Source organism: Neomonachus schauinslandi, chromosome 5 (assembly GCF_002201575.2).
Source record: "Neomonachus schauinslandi chromosome 5, ASM220157v2, whole genome shotgun sequence".
Taxonomy (NCBI): Eukaryota; Metazoa; Chordata; class Mammalia; order Carnivora; family Phocidae; genus Neomonachus; species Neomonachus schauinslandi.
In genome coordinates this window covers 154,240,925-154,259,957 of record NC_058407.1, presented here as the reverse complement: position 1 = coordinate 154,259,957, position 19,033 = coordinate 154,240,925, and the positions used below count along the sequence as shown (strand labels likewise).

The following is a 19,033-nucleotide window of genomic DNA, read 5'->3' as shown; positions in this document are numbered from 1 at the left end:
TGTTGTTGTTATTACCCAAGAATAAGGATGCACCTCCTTGCATTCGTAAAGTGCCATCTTTTCAAAACTCCTGTCCTTAAATGTGCCAAGACATACTGGTGACAATCACGGAGGCCTGCAGAGCAGCTACTGTCCTCACTTCACAGGGCATCTGAGGCCCAAAAAAGAAAGGTCACATTTCTAGAATAAACGAAAGCGGCTAACCTTGTCCTAAGCCGGAGACTCTCTTGTTTGGAGGGCAGGAGCACCAGGGTTCAGCGCCCCTTGTGCAGCGCTCAGCCCCCCACCCTCCCCACCCCCCGGGGCCGAGCCTGGCCCCTCCTCACCCGCGCTGTTCCAGGAGCCTGAGCCTCACGGCAGCCTTCTGCTCGGGGCTGAGGTCTGGGCAGTCTCTGAGTCCGTGCAGGGCTGTGGCCCAGGCCGGGGCAGAGACACCGCGGTGGAGGACGGCTGCCGGCAAGTGGCAGAGCAGTTTGCCCATGATGTCTACCGCGTACTCGTCAGCAGTGGAGTTGTTCTGAAACCGACAAGCGGAGCTGATGGGAAGATCCAGCAGGGCTCAAGATCGTGACCCCTCCACAACACATCCCGATCCCCAACCTCGTAAAGGTTCTAGGACCTGAATCACCCACCCTACCATGGACTAGAAGAGAGCAGCACGGGGTCTGATTTTACCCCAGGGAGGCAGGCCTCGGAAGTCTAGGAGGCCCCACCAAGGAGCTGGTGTGGGCAGAAGACTTGGCACGCGGTGAACACTCCATAAATGAGGACTGACGTCATCGTTGGTGCCATTGCTCTGAGGACACCCCAGAGTTCAACGACCATACTAATAATACTACAGCAGGAATAAAAATAGCACTTCAAAATCTGTATGGGACTTGGGGGCACCTGGGTGGCTCAGTCGTTAAGCGGCTGCCTTCAGCTCAGGTCATGATCCCAGAGACCTGGGATCGAGCCCCGCATCGGGCTCCCTGCTCAGTGGGAAGCCTACTTCTCCCTCTCCCACTCCCCCTGCTTGTGTTCCTGCTCTCGCTGTGTCTCTCTCTGTCAAATAAATAAATAAAATCTTTAAAAAAAAAAAATCTGTATGGGACTTGAAAGCCTCTAAAGCTCTTTCCCCAGTGACAAAAGGAGATAACATTTGAGTGTTTAATACATGCCAGGCAGTGTTCTAAGAGCTTACACGTCCTAATCTTCATCTTCAAAGTAACTATAAGAGATAAGTTCTAATATCACCCACTTTTTAAAGATAAAGAAACTGCCAGCCAGTGGCAAGCCTAGGGTTCACACTCAGACAGTGTGCCGTTTGGGCCTTGGCATTGAACAATTTATTGCCTATTTCATGCCCTCAATAACCGTGCAGGAAGTGCTCTTGCATCCATCTTAGGGATGAGAAGACTGAGGCTCAAGGAGGGGAATAACTTGCTGGAAGCCACATAACCAACCACTGCCAGAGGCCAGCCTACATCCCAGACTGTGTACTGTGATCTTTCTAGTCCCCCAGAGCAGCCTCCCATCATTCAAGCCCCAGGATGGCAGTCCTCAGAACCGGTGGCCAAGATTGCCCCACCCGGGGTCCCAGGGCCAGCTTTGAGACCCACAAGTCAGACTTTTGGCCATCACCACAAGCTCAAGGTCCCAGCCAGATCCCCCGAGGGCTCCCCAGGATAGCCATAGACACCCAGAGAGGAAAGAGTATCAGGGAAAGTGTCACCCAGGAAGAGTTTCCTTACCAGGCACTGCTGTACCTTCCTAAGGACTGAATTCTTTTTGTGGGAATCTAAAACCAAGGAGTCCAACTGACTCTTCCCCAGGCTGATCAGAAAGGGCACACACTGGGAAGCTGGGACAGAAGCCAGGTAGTGAGCCCTGGAAAGAGACGGGGAGAATGAGAGGAGGAAAACAATGGCAGCTCTGCATTTGCCCCTGAAATCAGCCTCCACATGCCCAAGAGCTTAGCCCAGGGCTGTTCTATAAATGTTTGTTCACCCCAGGGATGTTGTGGCTCCTCTTGGGATGGAGCAAGCCTCCCACCCACCATGCCCCTCTTCTGTGGGCAGGGAAACAGACGTCCTATCCTGCCTCTCTTCTACGCCCAAGTAGCATCAATCAGAGAATGGGGTCTCCGTAAACATATGTTGAGGGGCGCCTGGGTGGCTCAGTCCTTAATCCTCTGCCTTCATTCCCAGTCATGATCCCAGGGTCGTGGGATTGAGCCCCGCATGGGGCTCCCTGCTCAGCAGGGAGCCTGCTTCTCCCTCTCCCACTCCCCCTGCTTGTTGTGTTCCCTCTGTCGCTGTGTCTCTGTCAAATAAATAAATAAAATCTTAAAAAAAACAAAAACAAAAAACATATGTTGCCTGATGGACTGGTTGAGGGGAGAGGAAGAGAAAGAAAAAGGTAAGGACGCCTGCCTGGGTGGCTCAGTTGGTTGAGTGTCTGCCTGCGGCTCAGGTCATGATCCCAGGGTCCTGGGATCGAGCCCCGCATCGGGTTTCCGGCTCAGCGGGAGCCTACTTCTCCCTCTGCCTCTGCTGCTCCCCCTGCTTGTGCTCTCTGGCTCTCTCAAATAAATAAAATCTTAAAAAAAAAAAAAGAAAGAAAGAAAAAGTAGAAGTAAGAGATAAAGAACATAGAGAATAAAATAGAAAGTGAGAAAGAAAGACAAGGAGAGAGCAGGAAAAAGTAAAAGAAATGGCACCCGATTCTGGCATCTCCAGTCCAGAACAACCCCCCCCCCAAACTCTTGGCCATGTATTCTTAACAGAGGCAATATGGCCCCCTAGGGGGAAAAACTGGTTCAGGTAGAGACAGCGGGGAAAAAAAAAATCTTAGTTATTACAATGATTTGTGACTAACTAAAGCTCAATCCTATTCAACAAAATCTTATTCCTGGTAAATTCTCTCATTCAGGAGAAATTAAATTGTTCCCTTTAGGGAGGCAATAATGAAACAGAGGTTGAGAAAGACTGCTCTAGACCCACATGGCCTACTCATCATGACCACTAGACTGTTCCAAACCCAAATTCTACATGTTCTTCCTCCTCTACACCAGCCCATGTGTCTTTTTCCCTTTATGCCCAAATCTGTCATTGCTACCAGCTTAATATTACTCAGATCTGTTCTTGCCTCTCCATTCACAGGACTGCTATCTTATTTATCTCTTCATTCATTCAGCAAATATCTGCTGCATGCCAGGAACTGTAATGGGCAACAGCTACAACCGTGAACGCTAGGTGAGGGGCAGGTCCCTGTTCTCAGGATGCTTCATTCTAGTAAGGTAAAGACAAGAGAAACCAGTGAATAAAACAGGTCATTTCAGCCAGTGATAAATGTAAGGAAGAAAACAAAATGGCTCTGCAATGGAGAATGATGGAGAGGACAGCTGGGGAGACCGTTCTAAGACACAGGTATTTAAGCTGAGATGTGGATGAGTGGAAGGAGAGAGCCATGCCAAGGTCCAGGCTCTAGAAATAAGCTTCCATGTCTCCCTCCTTCCGGCCAGGTTCCCTGCATTCTGTCCACTATGTGGAAAGATGTAATGATCTCTCTGAAACATAAATCTGAGGATCTGTGCCCAGAATACAGGTGAAACCCTCATGGTGTCATACAAACCTTCCCTGATTTCACTGTCCCTTACTTCTCTGGCATTCTGTCCCCCAGCTACTCTGCAGATACACACCCTTTGCTTCCCTTGCCCACTGCTGGACCAAACATTCCTTGTGCCCCAGCCTGGAGTGTCCATCTTGAACTCTGAAACCCCAGCTCATTCTCTGACTTTTAGTTTAGTCTCCTCCAGCTCTCCAGTCTGAAAGAGTCACACCCCCCTCTGTGCCCTCTACCCATCACCCTTTCCCATGGTAACAGCATCTGGCTTTCTTGGAGAATCACCCCCTTCACTTGAAGTCCTTGTGGTTTGGGGTGGACCCCACTTCACTCTCAGCTCCAGGGGTACAATACCAAACTAAGCCAGTCAGAGTTATCCATCTGCCACAACCCCAGTCAAACCCACGACTTACTGAGAAGGATGGGGAAAAAAAGTCTTTTAACCAGGAGGATATAGCCTTGAATTGGCCAGAGACCACTACAGAGAAAGAAGATGCCTGACACAGAAGCCTACAGAGGAAAGCTGGGCCAAAAGACAGATAGCTGACCACTCAGCCCCTGGATCCAGTCATGCCTGAAGTCTATTCCTGGAGTTTCCAGTTACCTGAACCAAAACTGACTTTTATTGCTTAAGCCAGTTTGAGTTAAGGCTCTTATCACTTTCAACCAAGTATCAACTTGACATTATAAATGGCTTCATGCTTGTATATTCCCCCTCCCAGAGACTGTAAGCTCTTATAAGGGGAAAAATAAATTATCTTTGAGAACAAGTACATAGTAAACATTCAGTAAATTTTTTTTTTTAATAAATGAAGACAATTAACAGCAAGAGAAGGAAAAGGGAAATAAAGAGAAAAAGAGTGTCCAGATTGTGTTTGAAAAAGCAGGGCTCCCCCTCCCAGGCCTGAATGCCCACACATACCCGGAGAAATTCCCACGACTCACATCAGCCCTGATCACCCTGGAGCCTGGGCACAGCTGGGAGGCCAGCCCAGATGGGACCTGCTTCACCGGCACTCACTCGGGCTTGGATCGCTTTGGCTTTGGTTTTTAAATAACAAGGAAAAAAAAAAAAGGCAAGAGACTCTGTCTGAAATATCTATGTGGGGTTCAGAATTTAAATCCTGGTTCACAAGGGCTTAATTCTGGAAGGCACTCTCCACTCCGGCTCCTCACAAAAAGCCGGGGGTGAGATGACTTGGATGACTCCCACCAATCTCATTGTTGGGCCAGAGAGGGGAGCCAATGTTCACTTACGGGAGTGCAGTCAAGAGGAAAGGTGGCATAGAGGATCTGGAGACCTCCCAGTATTTCCACGCCAAACAATTAACCTGAAAGATTAAAGCAATTCTAGGAATTTAGTCCAATAATCATAAGAGCAAACAAAACTGTGCTTTCTCTGGGCCAGGCACTGTTCTAAGTGCTCTATATATGTTTACTTATTATTTAAGAGAACACCCTACGATGTAGGTACCACTACTGTGCCCAGTTTAGGGATGAGGACACTGAGGCGATCACAAGGCGAGCACAAAAATTTAAGTCTGAGAATGCTCACCTTGTTTTGTTTATAACTGCAAGAAAGTGAGATGTTAAATTAATTAAACAAGGAGGCCATTAGACCGAAGTGGCCCTAATGACAGGGAGCCCTATGTAAGCACACCAAAATCAAAGTCTATAAATGCCTCAAGGTTATGAAATCAAAACACCGACGACAACCAATCACCAAGAGTCAACTAGGCTTTAAGCTATAGCCAGTCAAATAATTTCTTTCTCTGCATCTGCACTTTCTCTGTATATGTCTTTTCCCCTGCAGGGCACTCTAAACCACTTCTGGTTCAGCGCTGCCCGATTCCAATCGATTTTTGCTCAGAAAAACTCTCAAAATTTTTAATATGCCTAGGTTTACCTTTTAACAGAGCTATAATGTCACTGTCCCTTGGTCTGGGATTGGTTAGGTAAGTTACGGTATATCCATACAACTGAATGCTACGCAACTATTTTGTTTCAAAAGGTAGATTTATATCTATTAACATGGAATGATGGCCATGACCTATTTATGTATATACGTGCGCACACACACACACACCCCTGTGCTATAAAGTTAAATAGAACAATGTATATAGTATGAACTCATTTGTGTTTTTTAAATTACACGTAAATACGTTTTATAGACAAAAAAAAACTCACAAAGTCGATAGCAAACTTTTCTTCGTGGTTACCTTAAGAGAGATTCTCAGGGCGCCTGGGTGGCTCAGTTAGTAAAGCATCTGACTTCGGCTCAGGTCATGACCTCAGGGTCCTGGGATCGAGCCCCGCATCGGGCTCCCCACTCAGTGGCGAGTCTGCTTGTCCCTCTGTCCCTCCCCAACGCTAGAACACTCCCTCTCTCTCTCTCAAATAAATAAATAAAATCTTTAAAAAAAAAAAAGAGGGACTCTAAATCTCAGCACCTTTGAGATTTTGGGTTGGAAAACCCTTTGTTGTGGGGCTGTCCTCTGCATTGTAGGAAGTGAGCAGCATCCTTGGCCTCTACTCACTAGATGCATCTCCCCCAGGAGTGACAACCAAAAGTGTCCCCAGATATGGCCAAGTAGTTCTCCGAGAATCACTGCTCCAGGGGAAATTTGGGGAAATTTTACTCTCTCTATATTGTTTTATTCTTTAATAATAATTATGTGTTTTCAGCAAAAGTGTAAACAACAAAGGCAAATTTTCTAATTAACTGGTATTTGAAGCTCCTGAGCATTGAGGGATTCTATGTAAGGAGCTTTGTTGGAACAATTCTTCCTCCTTGAACATGGAGGTCTTCCTCAAAGCAGGTCTGACCTCCACCCACTGGATCAGTTTGATGAGTATAAAGGAGACCGCCATGCCAGGGTCCAGGTTACCGAAATAATTGGCTTTCCTCCCTGCCTGGGCAAGACTTTTAATACAGTTCAATAGTTCTTACCAGGGAACTTTTATAAATGTCAATTATCAGGCTTCACCCCAGAAATTGCAAGTGAGGCTCTGCAATCTGTGTTGTTGTTTTTTCATCCGTGGGGTTTTTTTTTAACAGCTTTATTGAGGTATTTTGATATGCAAAGACCTGCATGTATAATGCGTACACTTTGATAAGTTTGGACATAGGCAAACACCCAGGATACCATTACACAATCAAGGTAATAGACACATCCAACACCTCCCAGAGTTTCCTTTATTCCGTTTTGTTTTTTGTTTTTGTGGTAAGAGCACTTAACATGAGATCTACCCTCTTAACAAATTCTGAAGTACACAATACCACATTGTTAATGATAGGCACTGTGTTGCACAGCAGATTTCTAGAATGTATTCATCTAGCAAAACTGAAACTTAATACCCATCAAACAACCCCGGCGTTCCAGGCAATGCTGATACTCAAATTGGGGAACCACTGACTGAATGCAAGGGAATGACAGGGCTTTGTGAAAATTTTGCCTATTCCTCTAATGGCCTTGGATTATACACCAAGCTTTAAGCTTATTTCCTGGCTCTCAGGGAAAGAATTCATTATTTGGAAACTTTTTATTCATATCTACAACACGCCAGGCCAGAGTTGGGCAGATGCCTTGTATATCCGCCTGCTCACCCTCTCAGGACTCTGTCCCACCAAAAGTTTAGACTCCCAAGTCCAAACACTGTTCCCAAGGCCCGATTTTACTTGCTTTTATCCAGTGAAAAGTCAGTTTCCGCCTCTGATCTCCCCAAAAGGATAAAGAGTCTCCCTAACCATTTGGAAAATGAAGTATTAAATGAAGAAGAAAATACTCTTCTTAAAGTACTGTTCCCATTCCAGGCTACCTCTGGAAAGGACAGGAAGGAGGGAAATGACCTTCAGTCTCAGAACATAATTACGAACATGCCAAACAGTATACCCTACAACTGTATTTTATCTGAGTTTAGATCTGAGTTTAGAATAACCAATCTGGTGAAGCTCTGGCTGTAGAGACCGGGGTATCTGGAGCTTTTAAAAAAGAAACCAGAGGGGTGCCTGGGTGGCTCAGTCGTTAAGCGTCTGCCTTCAGCTCAGGTCATGATCCCAGGATCCTGGGATCCAGCCCCGCATCGGGCTCCCTGCTCAGCGGGAAGCCTGCTTCTCCCTCTCCCACTCCCCCTGCTTGTGTTCCCTCTCTCGCTGTGTCTCTCTCTGTCAAATAAATAAATAAAATCTTTAAAAAAATAAAAGGTTTAGGGGCACCTGGGTGGTTCAGTCATTAGGCGTCTGCCTTCGGCTCAGGTCATGATCCCAGGGTCCTGGGATCAAGCCCCGCATCGGGCTCCCTGCTCTGCGGGAAGCCTGCTACTCCCTCTCCCGCTCCCCCTGCTTGTGTTCCCTCTCTCGCTGTGTCTCTCTCTGTCAAATAAATAAATAAATAAATAAATAAATAAATAAATAAATAAATAAATAAAATCTTTTAAAAAAAAGGATAAAAAAGAAACTGGAGAAAACCTGGCTCAATATTTGGCCCCACATCATCACTTACATGGGAATAATCCTGGCACAAATATCTTAAGCTGCCATAGTCAATCCAGTCAGGGAGAGAGAATCAGAAGCTCGAATGTGCTGTAATGGTACCTGATAGGGTGAGAGCAGGGAGAGGTTGTTCTCAAAATAGTGGAAATGGGCCAGAAAGGAGTCCGCACTCATGGCATCAATGTGGGAGCACGTCACGCCTTTGACCAGCTGCCCTGTGCTGGAAAACAGAACAAGGGACCCAGGAGAAGAAGGGGGTGGGGAGGGGAGAGGAAAGAAGGGGTAAGAGAAAGCAGGTCTGATGGGCACAGGCTACAGACTGGACTGTCCAACTCTCCTTCCTGGGAAATTAGGCTCCAAAGGGCTCGTCAGCCCTCAGGCCAAGTATACTTGCCTACCTCAGGAGCTCCTCGGGCCTTCTGGTCGACTTTGACAGAAGCTCATACAGGAATAAGGCCTGAGGGAAGAGAATGGTTGCCAGTATGGATGGAGCACTCACTCACTCACTCACCGTGAGGAGCGCAGTGTGTGCCCAGCACCATGAAGCCCTATGGGGAAGACACACTATGATCCCATTTTACAGATGGGGAAATGGAGGCTTAACAGGCTATGTTATTCACCCAGGCCCACACAACTGCTAGGTGGTAGAGCTGGGATTTGAACTGGTGTCAGAGTGATTGCAGAATGCATGCTCTCACACCTGGAGGATCGCCCATGCTCTAGAACACAAATGAGGAGCAAAGCCGTCAGGCAGCAAGGCTGGAGGTTTACTTCCTATGCTTTGTGAAGCTGCTGATCAGCTGGGGACCCTCCACAGCCCCTCGGTCCGTGCCCCCCTGCTAGCTCCCAGGAAGCAAAAGAGAAGATGGATGAATAGACCAGGACGGGCTAGAAAGTACCATCAATAAAGTAACTCCTGCTTGCAGCATGCACTGCCCTCCCACCATCCCAGATGGGCACTCTAGAAGAACAATACCTAGTAGGCAGGGGAGCCATTTGTTTTAAGGAACATAATTTTACAGAACACCTAACTTGCAGATGCGATCAAGTATGACATTCATCTATTTTATAGACTCTGAAACCTTGAACATAATTCCCCAAACGTAATAAATTATGAGCCATCGTTAGGCAGAGGCATCTGTGACGTGACAGCCAGGCCCAAGAGAAAGGAACAGCTAGGGAGGTAAGCTCCCGAAGCTCTGTGTGTGGCCCCAGACATGTCCTCAGGTGCAGGATCAAGTTCTGGAACCCTACCCCACCCCAGTCTTCCCCATCGCTAAGGTTCTCTCCCTCCCTCTCCCTCCGCCCCTCCTCACCACACTCCACCCCTCAGCAGGTGCACGCGTGCTCTCTCTCTCTCAATCTCTAAAATAAATAAATAAATCATTAAAAAAAAAAAAGAAACTATCCCCATTTCACACTGAGAAAACTGAGGCTGAGCAAGAAGTGGCTCCCCCAAAGTTAATAAATGGCAGCACCCAAATTCATGCTCAGGTCTTGTCCAACTTCTTAACACTATGCTGTTCTGCCCCCTGAGTGTAATCACACAGAAATAAATTTCTTTTACCAAATTAACCTTAAAACAGAGCTTTCCCACAAGGCAGAGAGTCAGAAATCCAGGAGCGATCTGGGCATCATGGCTGTGATATTGTGATTTACAATAAGAAATCTATATTTGTTCTTATCCCCTTTTCTGGCACCAGCTCCTAAAACCCTAGGAATATCCTAAGTGGGGAAAGCAATCAAGGTGTCTTTTCTCATGTTAATGAATGACTTTTGGAAAGCACCTGAGGGTGGAGGGATGTTGCTGGAAGAACCAAACTCGTGAGTGGAGGGTTGGAACTTTCAGTCCCACCGTGGACCTCCAGGGAGGGGAGAAGGACTGCATGCTGAATCAATCACTAACAGCCAATGATTTCATCAAGCATGCCTACGTGATAAAGCCTCCATAAAAACCCAAAAGCACCCAGTTCAGAGAGCCTCCCGTTGGTGAACAGGTGTAGGTGCTGGGAGGGTGGCGCATCTGGAGGGGCCGTGGAAGCTCTGCACCCATTCCCCACACCTTGTCTCATGCTTCTCTTCCTTCTGGCTGTTCCTGAGTTATATCCTTTTATGATAAAGCAGTGATCTAATAAGTAAAATGTTTCTCTGAGTTCTGTGAGCGCTCGACCAAGTTAATCAAACCAAAGTAGGGCAGGGTGGTCATTGGAACCTTCGATCTATAGCTGGTAGGTCAGAAGCACAGGGGACGACGAGGACTTGTGACTGGCATCTTAAGTTGAGGGGCAGGGGGTGTAGGATTATAGGGCTGAACCCTTGACCTGTGGGATCTGATGCCATCACCAGGTTGACAGTGTCAGAATTGAGATGAATCATAGGACACTCAAATGATGTTGGAGAATTCCTTGTTGGTGTGAGGAACCCACTCCCCCCCAACATACACACATCCAAATTGGTGTCAGAATCCTTAGTGGTCATACCTGACTCCTTCGAAGCTCCTTTTCCTTTAGGACTGTAGTGTTAAATCCGGGTTCCCTCCGTAAATCAAAAAGAGACACCTCCTTAAAGAAAGCCCCTTGTATTTCCACAATGCCTGAGGTAGTATCTCCTGCTTCAATCATCTGCCAAGAGTGAGGATAAACATAACAACAACCTTGTAGAAGGCGCACTGAACTTTGGGTAAGGGCCAGGCACTGTGTCAGTGCTTTCAGAGGCCATGAAATCCACCATATCTGCTCAGCAACCCTCTGAGGTGGGGGACTATCCTTACCCCCATTCTGCAGGTGAGAAAACTGAGAAAAAGGCAGCATGTAACTGGTTGAAAGTTGATAAGTGAGATTCAAGCACAAGTCTGTCTTATTCTAGAACCCACACTCTTTATTTTAACCAGATGTGCTATTGCCATCTGAAAGGTGTTGGTATTTTAAGCCAAACTCCTTGGGTTTCATTTCCTAACAGATTTTGCAACGGGACGCAGCAGGTCTGAGAGAATAGGATGCCCAAAGACCCACTGCCAAGTGAGAAAGAGGAACATAGGTGTGACTTCAAATCATGGAAGGGGCTTTCAGAAGCACTCTGCAAACTTCAGGAATTCACTTTGAGATTTGAAAAACAAACTTTCAAAACATTATCATATCAAGAAGCCTAATTTAAGAAAAGTCCTCCAGAGTCAACTGGCTAAGGAAAGCACCGGGGTCTGGGAAGAAATATAGTGTGACCCTTGGAGAGCCTCGGTGGTGCAGTCGGTTAACTGTCCGTCTCGTGGTTTCGGCTCAGTTCCTGATCTCAGGGTCATGAACTCGAGGCCCACATCAGGCTCAGCTCAGAGTCTGTTTGAGATTCTCTCTTCCTTTCCCTCTGCCCCTCCCACTCATGCTCTTTCTCTCTAAAATAAATTAATTAGTCTTTAAAACAGAAAGAGAGAGAGAGGAAGGAAGGAAGGAGGAAAGAAGGAAGGAAGGAAGGAAGGAAGGAAGGAAGGAAGGAAGGAAGGAAAAGAAATGCAGCATGAAACTCTTTCTGGAAAAGAAGGGAAGTGGCCATCAGGGGAAGGTTCAGAACATACCCTCACCAAAGGTTCAGCTAACCCCAGCCCTGAGTCAATGGCCCAAAGTCACAGCACACTCACAAAACCCCAAAACCACATGCTCTGTGAACCACATGGCTGAAGACCCGATGTCTTCCTCTCACCTTGCTGAGGACACCTTGCTTCTGGGCAGGTGACAAGTTGGACACATGCAAGGAGACCGTGCTTCTCAGGACCTGCAAGAGGTCCCTGCAATCCATGCCATAGAAGGCCCGGGTGCCAACCCCAGCCAGCAGCACGCCCATCTGGCTGACACTGTAGAAAGACGGCACCTGGGAAGACCGGCCGCAAGGAGGATGAGGTTCTACTCTGGTTTCTCACCTGAGAGACACTTACCCCACTGCATGCCGGGTATCTGGATGGGTGCCAGGGGCACGACTGGGAGCAAGACACATGCTGCCCTCCCAGATCTTCCTTCCTTCCATCAGGAAAGAGAGTCAATGTCAAAACACAACACATGAGGCAAGTGCTCTGCCCGGGGCATACTGTGCTGTCCGAGGCCACGGTACAAATATCAAAAAGTCATGGCCCATGCACCACAGCTGGCCAGGCAATGGGCTTCTGTGTGTGTGTTGAACTTGGACTAGCTGACAACATTTAGAAATGGGGGAAATTTCCATTAAAATCCAGGTTAAGGGGCGCCTGGGTGGCTCAGTTGGTTAAGCCACTGCCTTCGGCTCAGGTCATGATCCTGGAGTCCCGGGATTGAGTCCCGCATCGGGCTCCCTGCTCGGCGGGGAGCCTGCTTCTCCCTCTGACCCTCCCCCCTCTCATGTGCTCTCTCTCAAATAAATAAATAAAATCTTTAAAAAAAAAAAAAAAATCTGAGCACCAGGCAATACCAGGCCCACATCAGCAACAGTTGGCAAGAACTGACCAGCAGCTGCCCCTTGACGTAGGTCGTGGGGCTCTCAGTTTACCTAGCCCCACCCCCTTGTACAGGGCCCCCAGGTAGCCCAATTTTCTCATGATGTTCCCTGACACAGCAAACCCCATGCTCATCTATCTCCATGTAGAAGCTTTGAGTTGAAAAAAATGTTTTGGGATATGGGTCTGATATTTTATGACAAATATGATTGTGGCTGTCTGCCCCATCAGAAACTCTACTTGTTTTGTCTCCTTCCTTTAGAGTAAAGATGCTAGATGGTTTTCCATATAATCAGGAACATTCATTCCTTAGCTCTACAAAAAGCCAGTTGTGTTGCCTGCTATGCTCTGTAGAATGGGTAGTATCTACCGTCCTCAAGGAAGGCAAGACCTCTCGAGCTCTTGGCATCTTCATAACAATTGCTTCACCAAAGAGACAAGTCACTTTGTCCAGGGCTGGGAGGAACAAGACGGTCTCCCTCAGCTCCCTGAAATCAAATGCATGTTGAACTGTGCAAGTAAACTCAGGGCGCCCTAGTCAAAACAGAGGAGGGCAGCCAAGCCTTCAAACTAAGTTGCCATGAGGCTAGAAGAGACAAGGAGAATGGGCTAGCCTTGGCCTTGAGTCAGAAAGTACGAATGGATGGACCATGGCCATGGTGCCATGCTGGAGGCAGTCAGCATGGGAGTTAAGCAAGCAGACTCTGAAGCCAGACATCCTGGGTTCAATCCCAACTGTGTCCCTTTTATGGGACCCTGGCAATTCCCTTACACACTCTGTGCCCCTCATGAATGACGTGGAAAATGAAGGTCATAACACACAACTGACCTCAAACGGTTGTGGAGAACATTGAACAATTAACTCACTTAGACCCGAATCTGGCACACAGGAAGTACTTAATGAATATGTTATTATTGTCCCTTTGGAATTGGTCCCCAGTCCAGTCCTCATGACCTAGTCTGCATCCCGGGACACGGCTATGAGACAGAAAGAGCAGGACACCAAAATATTTAGGGGCTCAGGGCTCTGGAGCCCCTTCTACTGAGGCCAGGGCAGAGAGATGATTTCCCCAGGAAAAAAAGACTCATTTCCCACCCCAGGAGCATCTGGACATGGACTAAGTCTCCTGTCCCCTCTAAACAGGAACTTCTGCAAGGACAATTCCCTCCCTGCCGCCCCAAATGAATAAAATAGCATTATCTTTCATCTCAGGATGAGGGACGTGTTCACAGCCTCAACAACAAGCAAGGAAATCCCGGGATGGGTCCCAAGCTTTGCAAACAACACAACAGCCACCACTCATGGAGCTCACACTCTAGGTCACATGTTCCAACTTCTTCCTGCGTACTGACCCACAGAATCCTTGCAGCCCTCCTACAGGAGAGGCGCTATCATTATCCCCGTCCTACAAATAGAGAAACTGAGGCAAAAAGTTAAGCCATTGTCCAGTGTCTCGCAGCTAGTAAACAGCAGAGCGAGTCCTCTTTGGCACCATCTTCGTACTGACTGGTTGTCCTTATTGTGTGTCACTGGCCCTTGGGTCTCAGAGCATTAAAAAAAAAGAGTTCAAAGCTCCAACTGACCTTCTCATGGGCCAAGTATTTGGCCGACAAGATGATGACCTGGCTCTTGGCCCAGCCTGAGACCTGGTTGAGGGTAGAGATGGCGCCATGCACAGCCTCGGGGGAGAGGGATTCCAGCTGACTGTGGGTCAAGCCCACAACCGCATCTGACAAAGAGCCCAGAGTCTCATTGAGGGTCTGGTTCTCCGTGGCGATGTCCAGGAGGTCGGCTTTGAGCTAGAAGGGGAGCAAGCTGGCATGAGGGTGGGTAACAAGCAGCACAGTGGCTCCCTCTGCCTACGCCCTGGGGTAGTCACAACACCCTCCCCCACCCTGGCCCGAGGAGCCCTGACCAGACAATGAGTCGCCCCAATGAAGAGCACCACCTCCTCTGGCCTTGACCTTGATATGCTACAAATTAACTTTGTACTTCATTTAAATATTAATTTGCTATTAAATCAAACTTGAAACGCGGCAGAAGGAAATTTTGTTCACTTTGTCCATAATTCTACCACCCTCTCATAGCATCTGTTGTCTTTTTGTGACCTTGAACTCTGCATCCATATACATGGCTGCTTTTCTTTCATGAAACATCCAGGGTGTTCTTTGTGATAATATATAATCCACGTAAAAATAATTTTCAACAGTAACAAGAAAGTGAAATCGCCTGAAACTCCTCATAAAAATAACTATGATTAGGGGCCCCGGGGTGGCTCAACTGGTTAAGGGGATGACTCTTGATTTTGGCTTAGGTCATGATCTCAGGGTCCTGGGATTGAACCCCACGTGGGGCACCCTGCTCAGCGGGGAATCTGCTTCTCCCTCTGCCTCTACCCCCTGACACCTCACTCATGCTCATTATCTCTCTCTCTCTCTCAAATAAATAAATAAAATCTTTAAAAAATAAGTAAACTACAGCATGTTTCACATAGTTGTAACATGAGTGGAAGTACGATTTTCTATATTTTTTACTTAGGTCTTACACAGATTTTCACGTTTCTGGGATTGCCTTAACAATGATTTTATTATACTATGCCTATCTAGTTATAGTTAACTGTGTTTCCTAACCACTCCCAGTAAAGAACATTGCAACATGACCTCTGTGCCCAAAAATGAGAATGGTTCATGTTTTCACACCTGAAGTTGTAGAACAGTATGTTCCTATCAGAAATGTGCACACCAGTGTACCAGGCAATACTGAAATGGCCACTGGGGGGCAGCAGAGTGAAATGAAAGAAAGCTGTCACAGCCTCTGGGGTCTCCAAATTCTGCAGCTCTCCTTCCCAGCGGCTCAGCTTCCACATCTGTAAGACGGAGACATGTGCTTGAGCAGTGCTTCGCAAAGCACTGTGGTCCTTGACCAGCAACATGACCCAGAACCTTGTTAGAAATGCAGATTCTCAGGCCCTGCCCGGGTCCTCCTGAACCAGACACTGAGTTTGAGGCCCGGCAACCAGTATTTTAACAAACCCTCCAGGTGACTCTGATGCACCCTCTGGTCTGGGAAGTACTGAGCTAGGTGATCCCAAAGGGTACTCTTTTTTTTTTTAAGATTTTATTTATTTATTTGACAGAGAGAGACACAGCGAGAGAGGGAACACAAGCAGGGGAGTGGGAGAGGGAGAAGCAGGCTCCCAGCTGAGCAAGGAGCCCGATGCTGGGCTCGATCCCAGGGCCCTGGAATCATGACCTGAGCCAAAGGCAGACGCTTAACGACTGAGCCACCCAGGCACCCCCCAAAGGGTTCTCTTATATCTTCAATGTATCAGACTTTTTTGGTCAGGACGGCCACCGCTTATGCCTGCGGCCTTAAAATACATTCATTTTCTGATGTTTGGTTTGAGTTGGCTTGGGAGGGATCCTTTTCCTTGAAAATAAAAACATGCACTGGTCAAGATCATGATGACTATGTCCAATGTCAAATGGGATCAGGGATTTTATAGTTACATGTGAAAAACTACTGTGGAATTATTGATGGCATTATCAAAATGTTCTTTTTTTTTTAATTCTAAGTAGGCTCCGTGCCCAACCTGGGACTCGAACTCACAACCCTGAGATCAAGAGTCGCATGCGCTCCCGAGTGAGCCAGCCAGATGCCCCAAAATTTTAATATTGCTCTCACATCATCTTTTCAATTAAAAAAAAATGAAAAGAGCCAAAAACAAAAAGATGCCAGGCAGAACTGACACTTGAAGGGAAGAAAGGAGGGAGAAATGGAGGGAGGGGGAAATGAGAAAATCTGTCTGTGCCATTTGCCCCGAACTTTGGTCTAGGAACTCAGTAAACACACTGTAATCCAGTGCTCTCAACCCTGGCTACACTGGAATCACGTGAGGATCTTTTGAAACATACCATTCCCAGGCCACAGCCCTGACCAATACCTCGAGAATCTCCAGGGACGGAGCTGGTGGGATGCTACTAAAGCAGAGACAGTTTATCTCCTTCTGTTCCAAGCATGGTCACCAGACCAGCTGCTTCAGCATTGCCTGCAAGCTTGTTAGAAGTGCAGCCTGGGTGGCTCAGTTGGTTAAGTGTCTGCCTTCAGCTCAGGTCCTGATTCCAGGGTCCTGGGATCGAGCCCCACGTCGGGCTCCCTGCTCAGCGGGGAGTCTGCTTCTCCCTCTCCCTCTGCCCACTTGTGCTCTCTCTCTCTCTCAAATAAATAAATAAAATCTTTACTGAAAAAAAAGAAGTACAGTCTCCACTCAGGGCTCCACTCAGACCCACTGAATCAGAATCCACATTGAAGATCCCAAGCAATCCTATGCACAGTTAAGTTCAAGGTGGCCACTCTGAATTTTGATCTATCCCAAGTTTTCCCTTATACTGCTTTATGTCATTTCTTCCCATTTTAAGCTCATCCCAGGATTTGGGATGCCATCTGCTGTGGCTGCACCTAGATCCTGATTAAGCCAACGTGTTTTCTCTCAAAGGCCAGGCAAGACTTGGCTCTCCGTTTCTCCGGCCATCTCCCCAGGGCCCTGCGCCCCATCGCACCTGCTGAACCTCAGCCTGGAAGCCCCTCAGGTGGCTGCACTTGATCATCTGGTGGAGGAGGACTTGGGCCACTGCGGCATCCAGCAAATCCAGGTCATCGTAGAAACAGACCAGCAGCCCCAGCCTGTGTGGGAAAATAAGGGTGCTGGCGGGGGACTCAGAGCTGGGGGCCACAACCACAGCCCTGTCCCATGCAGAACCAAGAGTCATGGTCAGAGCAGCTGCCGCATGTCAGGGATCATGCTGAGCCCTGTACCTGATCACCCCATCGTAGCAACCCTATGACGTAAATGCTCTTATTAGCCCCATTTCACAGAAGGGCAAACAGAGCAGTCAAGTAAGTTGCCCAAGACAAAGTAGTGGAGCCAGGACTTAAATCTAGATCCATCCAGCTATACCATCTCTCTTCCCAGGGCAGTCAGGGACACAAGGAAAGTGTGATGCTGAGTCAGCCATTGAAAACTCCCCGGGTGCCTGGGTGGCTCAGTTGGTTAAGCGACTGCCTTCGGCTCGGGTCATGATCCTGGAGTCCCGGGATCGAGTCCCGCATCGGGCTCCCTGCTCGGCAGGGAGTCTGCCTCTCCCTCTGACCCTCCCCCCTCTCATGTGCTCTCTCTCATTCTCTCTCTCTCAAATAAATAAAATCTTTAAAAAAAAAAAAAAAAAGAAAACTCCTCATTTTCCACATGGAGATATAGGGTTTGCTCACCTCAGATGATGATGACCTAAAAGGAAAGAAAAAGACAGGAAGTAGGACAGTGTAAGGGCAGAGGTGGGATGTGAACCCTGGTCTAGCTGGGAGCACTGCACTTAGCGGTTAAAAGCATAGATTCAGGCCAACAAGAGTTTGAAGCCCAGCTGTATGGGATATTTGATCCAACAAGTTACTTAACTTCTCTGCCAAGCTGCTGCATGCACAGTTGAGCAGTCCACACTGTGTACTACTGTACAGGGTGACCCTGTCTCTCTGAGCCTTTGATAAAAGAGAGGTTGGCTTTGTTCACCATAGCACATCACAATAAATATGATGAACGGAGGAATCAGGAGTACTGTGAGAGTTCAATGGGAAGATGAGCACACTTCCTGGTGGACACCAGGCACTCCTTCATTAATGGATGCTCTTAGAGTTAGTATGAAATCTATTCAATTCAGCATGGCTGGACCACCTGGTTGACCAGGCTCCACCTGGTGGGGTTGACCCTCTCAGAAAGACACTGACATGGGGTGCCTGGGTGGCTCAGGCATTAAGCGTCTACCTGCGGCTGGGGTCGTGATCCCAGGGTCCTGGGATCGAGCCCCGCATCGGGCTCCATGCTTGGCCGGGAGCCTGCTTCTCCCTCTCCCACTCCCCCTGCTTGTGTTCCCTCTCTCGCTGTGTCTCTCTCTGTCAAATAAACAAATAAAATCTTAAAAAAAAAAAAAAGACACTGACACGCTCAGACATGTCCACAGGAGAGCAATCAGGTCAGCAGAAGGATTTGAAAATGTGTCGGATGAGAAAAGACTCAGGAGATGTAAAGACTGAATATTAATAACCACGTTAAGAATAACTAATATTTCTTGAACAGTTACTTTGTGACAGGTGTGCGTAATCCTTACAAGGACCTGAACGAGGTAGGCAGATTATTATCTCCCATTTTACAGATAGGGAAAATAGAGGCACAGAGAGGTGAACTGATGCAACCAAAATCACACAATTTATAGCTGGCAGAGCCAGGATTATACCCGGGAAGTCTGGCTCCAGGTCCCGTGTCCTTAACCAATAAGTTATTTTTGTATAACCATAAAAAAAGGGGCCCATGCTTATGGGTAAATATTACTAGGGATGGGGGAAGAAGGTGTAATAGTTTCATATAAGAACATTCTCTACAATGACTCTTTGACAAAATTTAATACAGTGACATTTGCCCCTGAGAGACAGA

The 19,033-nt window shown here is 47.5% G+C and overlaps 1 protein-coding gene across 1 annotated transcript in view; it reads right to left on the bottom strand.

Annotated features, from left to right (window-relative positions):
• The window catches only part of OTOA (otoancorin), a 59,947-nt gene that overhangs the window by 22,837 nt on the left and 18,077 nt on the right, over window positions 1–19,033 (bottom strand). Inside the window, 9 exon segments of the mRNA XM_021686843.2 lie at window positions 327–517; window positions 1,734–1,869; window positions 4,864–4,937; window positions 8,201–8,318; window positions 8,497–8,555; window positions 10,579–10,719; window positions 11,789–11,956; window positions 14,136–14,351; window positions 17,112–17,235. Coding sequence (XP_021542518.2) covers window positions 327–517; window positions 1,734–1,869; window positions 4,864–4,937; window positions 8,201–8,318; window positions 8,497–8,555; window positions 10,579–10,719; window positions 11,789–11,956; window positions 14,136–14,351; window positions 17,112–17,235 — 1,227 coding nt within the window.